Genomic DNA, 6,626 nt, shown 5'->3' with positions numbered 1-6,626 from the left:
TCTTGAGAACTTCTAAAAAATAAAAAATTGGAAACTAAAATAAAATTTCTAAAAAGTAAAAATTTATTGAAAATCAAAGTATTCAATCTGAAATCTTTTTAATACTAATTTGGATATTTATTCAGATAAAAATGATTTTAAGAATAAAAGTAGTTCAAGAATTATATCTTGTACTTGTAAACGCAGAATCTAAAAGATTTTAGGAGACAAATATTGTAAAACAGAGAGGATATAAATAAGTGAAGGTTCATACCGGAATCCAAATACAAACAATAGAAACTACAAGTGCGAATCCTGATATTACAAAGCAAGGCAAGACGTATGGAAACCTGCAGAACAATATGTGTTCACAAAATGAAAATCCACACATAATTGAAGGATAAAATTATAGAAAGAAACAGAGAGATTTATAAAAATTAAAAAAGTATACTTACTTATCCCAAAAGGAATCTTTTGCAAATATATTTGGATACTTTTCTACTGGCTGCATTACATAATTTGGAAAAGAATTAAAAATGTGCTTGCACATAAGACTTGAAGATGCAAACTATATCTATTAAATACGAATTACGTCTAAAATTTATGTTTTCTATCCTCAAACAATAAATGTATTTCTTTAGACAATACTGGTTAAATTAGAAATTTTAGAGGTCCAGCGGTTTTTAATAATTTTAGTTATTATTGTTCAGCACAAATATTAAATTATTTAGATAAGGAAAAAAAAGGTATACAGTACCTGAGCCAAATAACCTCCCAGCGCTGGACCAATGATTAAACCTATGCCCCAAGCTGCACTCACCTGAACAAAAAGAAACATATTGAATTATGAAGAATGTTAGGGCCAACAATTTTTGTGATTTGTAGTCATTAAATAACTATCAATGATAGTTTTAATGGTGTGAGATTTCATCTAATGACTCACTTTTTTTTGCTGATTATATGCTGGCCAAAATTTAACAAAGTTATTGACTCCCTAAACTTTTTCTTAAATTATAATAACAGAAGTGTTAGGAGCATCACATTTTGTGATTTGTAGTTATCAATTTATGAAATGTAATTCTTAAAAAACATGTCAATATGACTTTCTGTAGGATCTAAAATAAAATAAAATAAAATTAAAACCGAACTATGGAAATGCTCTTACTACTTATATTAAGAAGTAAATTTTGGTAGATTCAAACTACCTAAATTTAAACCTAAATTTTGTAACAGATGTAACGCTCAGTAAATTGTAAAATCATTATTACGATCAACAAAGTAAGGACAACATTAGAAACATACACTTAACTAATACAACATCAAAACTTCAAAATGAGAAATATTATTGGACACAAATATTAATCTCAAAGGAAAGTTATTCATAGACGAAAGAATTATGAGGAGCTTACAGTTGAAAGTCCAAGAGATTGGTGTTCTTCTCGAAAAATTTCAGTAGCATAGGCCTGTTAGAAAGAGGAGCATGTCAATGAAAGTTTAAATGATAAAAGTTTTAATTATTTCCTACCTCATTGTAGATTAATTTTTCAACATACATGTCAAATTATCAAAGTAGAAATTATTGTAAAAAAAGGTACCTTGACAGGTCCAAGCAAACCATTTAGACTTCCAAGAAGAAATCTCATGAGAATTGCCATCCAAAAGCTTGTGCTAAGACCAAACAATGTGTTGAAAATCACACTGAAATCATAATTATCGGAAAACACGTCACACAGCTTAAAAAATAATTTATTCTCCTAATACATTGCATTTATAGTATCTACTCAAGAATTAATTGCTTTTATGAAAGATATTACAAGTAATTGGCTTTTACTCCATTTAAATAGGATAAATAATCGGATAAATCCTCTCAATTTTTTTTATTTATTTTAATTAAGTACTCTTAAAAATTAGGACACATGTGCCAATGAAAAAAGAGAGGCGTAAAAATTGGCTAATTGAATTCTTTTCAGTTATATGGATTATCTGGTTACACAAGAACGATGCCATATTTCAGAGTAAGACAACAGGAATTGGTGACTGTGTGAAGCAATCATTCTCATGTGCTAAAAAATGATATTATAAATAACTCATGTTGTTGATGGCTATGCCGGAGATGACATAAGAGTTGCTTTGCTTGTTATTGTTCCTGTAACTGGCTACAATGCTCCACTTTAATATTGAACTCTTACTTTCAAAAAAAAAATTAGGACACATGTTAACTAACTCTGTAGAATAAACCGGACATATTAACGATGGGGGAAGATCTTTTTATAGTTTGTTTTTATTTTTTGCTATTTGTTCTATCTCCTTGTCCTACTCTTGACACTTGTGTTAAAAAATAATAAATTCTTGTGTTAAAAAAAATATTTATTATTTTAATAATCAAAATTACTAAATATTTTAGCATTTAGATATGAATAAATATATAATTTTAAAAATAATAATTTTTTTTTATAAATTGTATATAATAAAAGATATTTTAAAAAGAAAAAGTTGGATACCAATGTTTGAACATGCAAATAGATTACTTACACTGTGATAACCCCTATTATTATAACAGGTTTCCGGCCATATCGATCAGAAATCATTCCCCACATAACAGAAGTCAAACATCTGCCCAACATGAATGTTGATCCTGCAACATTTCATCATTATGATTCCGGGAATTATGAACTCATACTAGATCATAGAACAATGGAAAGAATTGAAATGCTAAAAAAAAGTAACCTTACCCACATAACCGGCATAAGAACCAATATCTGCCTCTGTTTCTGCAATATTAAAATCCCTTACCTGCCAATAAACGACATGTTGCATTATAAGAAAGTTGATATATGTTGTATTTTAATACTCGATCTATTTGTATTTTACAAAAACATAAGTTAATATTTTAAGAATTTAATTTTAATACTTTATTAATTTAATATGGTTTAAGAGGTGAATCTAATTACGTAACATTTTTTTATATTAACTTGGTGAATAAAAAATATGATTAGATTTAGACAACTTGTAAAATGTTTGACGTTGTTAGTAAGTTAAAATTTAAAAAATTCATGGATACACACTTTTTGAACAGAAACAAAATAAAACTAAATATTTTTTGGGAAAGCCAAATAATGTCGCAAAATGACAAATGAAAGCAACCATAAAGAGGAAGGTAAGAATAGTAAATGGTTAAAGTGTCAAAACTCACCATGAAATAAAGAAACGGAAAAAGAGATGATATTGGCAGCGCTGTATAGAGCAAAAGAAAAAGGCATCATAAAAGTAATCAAATATTACAAAAAAATAAAAAAGAAAAGAAAAATGAAGTGTTTCAACTTTTACGCAGCAAGAAATGAAGATCAATAAGAACCAGTTTGTAGTAAACATTCTCAACATTTTTTTTGTATTATTGAAATTTGTAATTACTAGTTAAGACACCATGAGTATAATCATCTTAACTAATCTCATATGCTTATTATTCATACTAACTAGTTAGAGCGTAGAAGATCGAGTGTACAATATTTTTGGGCTTAGCTAAAACTTTTAATTATGGGTCCTTATTCGATACACAATTTCAATCATTTAACACAAAGATCAAAGTAAACTGTGATTTGCCAATGAGCCTTGGCTCTAATGGCATATCTCCCCCTCCCCACCTCAAAGGTCTAGGATTCAAACCCTAGAGAATGCAATTGAAGAAAAATATGATAAAATGTGTGAGGAGTATGTGAGTGTGTTGTGTATTTAGAATTGGGAGTTATCCAATCCACCGAATAATTTTTAATTATTATTTTTTTATAAAAACAACTTTGTTGATCACATTTTTTACTGGTGTAATTCCGATTATAAAGTTAGAAAGCAGTTTATATAGCAACCTAACTAGTTGAATTCAGTTATAAACACAGAGATGATCATATATAATAACACCAAAGTGGAAACTCTTCAGTTAACTTTACGTGAAATTGACTGCACTTGAATTTTTACCTAATAACACCAAACACAGTCTAAGAGAAAATAAGGAACTCAGGACGAACTTAGAATTAACAAAACAAAAATTGGAAGCAACAATTGTGCCCAAATAGAAAGAAAGAAAATAAATAGAGAAAAAAGAAAAACTTACTGGCACATAAGACGACCATCCATATAATCAAAAGATTCTTAATGGAGACACTATGGTTCGTATCTTTGACTTGATCCACCTTACAACCAGGACAATCCTCATGGTATTGCTTCTTCTTCAGCAGTAATGCCTCCCTAACATTATTATTATTTGAATGGTAATCTACATTTCTCATTTTTTTTCTTTTTTTAATTTTTCACACCCTTCAGTTTTCTCTTCAATTATTGCTATTTGAATCCAACATGCAGCAACAACAAGAACATAAATGAAATGGAATAAAAGAGAATGAGAAAATTAGTGAACAGAAAGAGACACGAAAGAAGTGATCGTTGAGAATGTGAAGGTACAGTTGTCGAAGGAAAAAATGAATTGGGAGTGAAGAACACCAGGGAGGGGTTCCACTACTTATATTTTGGCTTGTGTCTTGCTCTTTTCTTTCTTTTTATTTTTTCTTGCATCAAATATTCCACTTGACATTAAAAACATGTCACTAGAATATAATTTTTTAATTATATAAAATTATTAAAATAAACATTCAATTTTATTAATTAAACATCTATAAAAAAATAAAAATATTTTTATTAATCATAAAATATTATTTTTTTGAGTTTATGTTCAACTCCACGACGGATGCCATAAGTTTTGATACTAATAAACACGACTTCTTCTTTACTCTAAAACTTCTATATATCCAACTTGAAACTCAATTGGAGCTAATGTATTATACGAATTTCTGTCTTTAAATTCGGATTCTATGTTTAGAAATTCCTATTATGCCATGGCCTTGAAGTTTAAAGTCGAAAAGTGTGGCGGATGTTATTGCGTTCCAAAACTAGAGGGGCCACCTTGACCAACTAGAATACTCCTTAAATTTTCATCGCTATCCTCAGCTATTATGACGGGATTCACATCCTTATCATTCTATAGTGCATCTTCTATGAGATCTGGTTCTCCAACCTCCGCTAGTAGTCATCGCAATCGCAAACTTACCAAAAGAACAATTATCACCAATTTCGTCATCATTAACACATTTTAAATCAACGACAAAGAACGAAAATACTATCAACATTGCTTCCATGCAATTGCAGCCACAAATATAGAGACAACTACAAGCATTGAATTAGAAGCTCCTAGTAATATTACAAATTGAGGATTTCGATTCGATTCTCCTGAACTAGTAACCATATCTCCAAACGGTTCATGGGTTCTCACATCGAAAAACTAAGGATGACAGTGAAACAAAACTTACAAATCTTTATCACTCTCTATTACAAAAGAGTCGTACTTCATAAAATCTCGTAGAATAGAAATGAAAATCTTATAAAATAATTTCTCCATACGATTAATGATGCCATGGACTCTTAGTTTTTGTATTATAGTACTTTGCGGCTCAGCAAAACTAGTGGATTGTTTGATAAAAAAAATACTTATTGGATCCTTATCAGTACGTTTTATTTCCTTTCATTTTTTTTTAATTGTCTCTTTGTAGTGTACAAAAATTAAAAAATTATTATCACTAACTGTTGTGAGTGCCACTCTGGACAGAAGCAAACGTTTTAGTTGTATTTATAGTATCTATCACCTGCTAAATCAAATTACCATATTTTGTAATATGTTAAGCAGTAAATCAAATTAACTTAATTCAATTTATCATATATTTTTTTCTAATATAAATTGAATTGGATTGATTCGATTTAATATGAGAAGAAATTTGGATTTTAAAAAATAAGACACTCTCTCCTATACTATTAAATCAAATTAACTTATTTCAAAATTTATATGAATGCGAACTTTTGTGCATAAATAAAATATTTCTTAGTCAATTTACATAAATATAATTAGGACAGACGTATAACAAAACTTAAATCAGAAACATCTACGTAATTTTAGTCTCTAATCATTTTATTAGGGTAAATTTTTCAATATGGTCTTTAAAAGCTTTTATTACTTGGTATCACAATTTTCGAACGTGATAAAAGACCAAAAAATGTTGTAGTGTGATTATATCCCAAATTCCCAATATGTCCAAACTATTACCTGAATTGCCACTTGAAATTATTATTCATGGACATTCTAAAAATTTATAAAAATATCATTTTTCTTTTACATTATTTATGGGTTTGGTATATATATCAATTTTTTTCATCATCACCTGCTGATCTTGTTTTGTGTGTTGATACTTGATGGCATCATGATGCTGACTCAGTCAGTGTGTTTGGTATTTGATTAACCCATAATTTGATTTAATTTGTTCAATCATTTTAACCGCTACGTCGTGGCTGCCACATGCACGCCATTGCATTGAATGAGTTATGATCCATTTCAATAATGTATAGTACGGTCATCACCTTGAAAAATAATGTTCTTATATAGTTTTATTAAATTGTCTTTTTAATTTCAACATTTCTATCATTCAAAAATATTTTGAATATAATACAAATTGCCTATTTTAGGATTTACAATTTAAAATTTAAGATTTATAATTTAATATTTAGAATTTAGAATGTTGGTAAAAAAAAATTTAAATTAAATTATTATGTTA

General features: G+C 28.5%; 1 protein-coding gene across 2 annotated transcripts in view; it reads right to left on the bottom strand.

The window, feature by feature from the left end:
• Positions 1 to 4,458, bottom strand: part of LOC107614433 (protein ZINC INDUCED FACILITATOR-LIKE 1-like) — an 11,628-nt gene extending 7,170 nt beyond the window's left edge. Inside the window, exons 1-9 of one of the 2 annotated variants that reach the window (XM_021109770.1) lie at positions 4,085 to 4,458; positions 3,173 to 3,213; positions 2,712 to 2,772; positions 2,512 to 2,614; positions 1,575 to 1,677; positions 1,389 to 1,442; positions 737 to 799; positions 435 to 484; positions 254 to 329 (exon numbers count right to left, since the gene is read on the bottom strand). In XM_021109770.1, coding sequence (XP_020965429.1) covers positions 254 to 329; positions 435 to 484; positions 737 to 799; positions 1,389 to 1,442; positions 1,575 to 1,677; positions 2,512 to 2,614; positions 2,712 to 2,772; positions 3,173 to 3,213; positions 4,085 to 4,259 — 726 coding nt within the window. In that variant the 5' untranslated portion in view covers positions 4,260 to 4,458. The remainder of the gene's footprint in view (positions 1 to 253; positions 330 to 434; positions 485 to 736; positions 800 to 1,388; positions 1,443 to 1,574; positions 1,678 to 2,511; positions 2,615 to 2,711; positions 2,773 to 3,172; positions 3,214 to 4,084) is intronic. The other variant, XM_016316645.2, reaches the window with a different exon arrangement.

The sequence above is a fragment of the Arachis ipaensis genome, chromosome B08 (genome assembly GCF_000816755.2).
Source record: "Arachis ipaensis cultivar K30076 chromosome B08, Araip1.1, whole genome shotgun sequence".
NCBI lineage: Eukaryota > Viridiplantae > Streptophyta > Magnoliopsida > Fabales > Fabaceae > Arachis > Arachis ipaensis.
The sequence above is the reverse complement of the archived record's forward strand: the minus strand, read 5'-3'. Positions and strand labels throughout refer to the sequence as shown.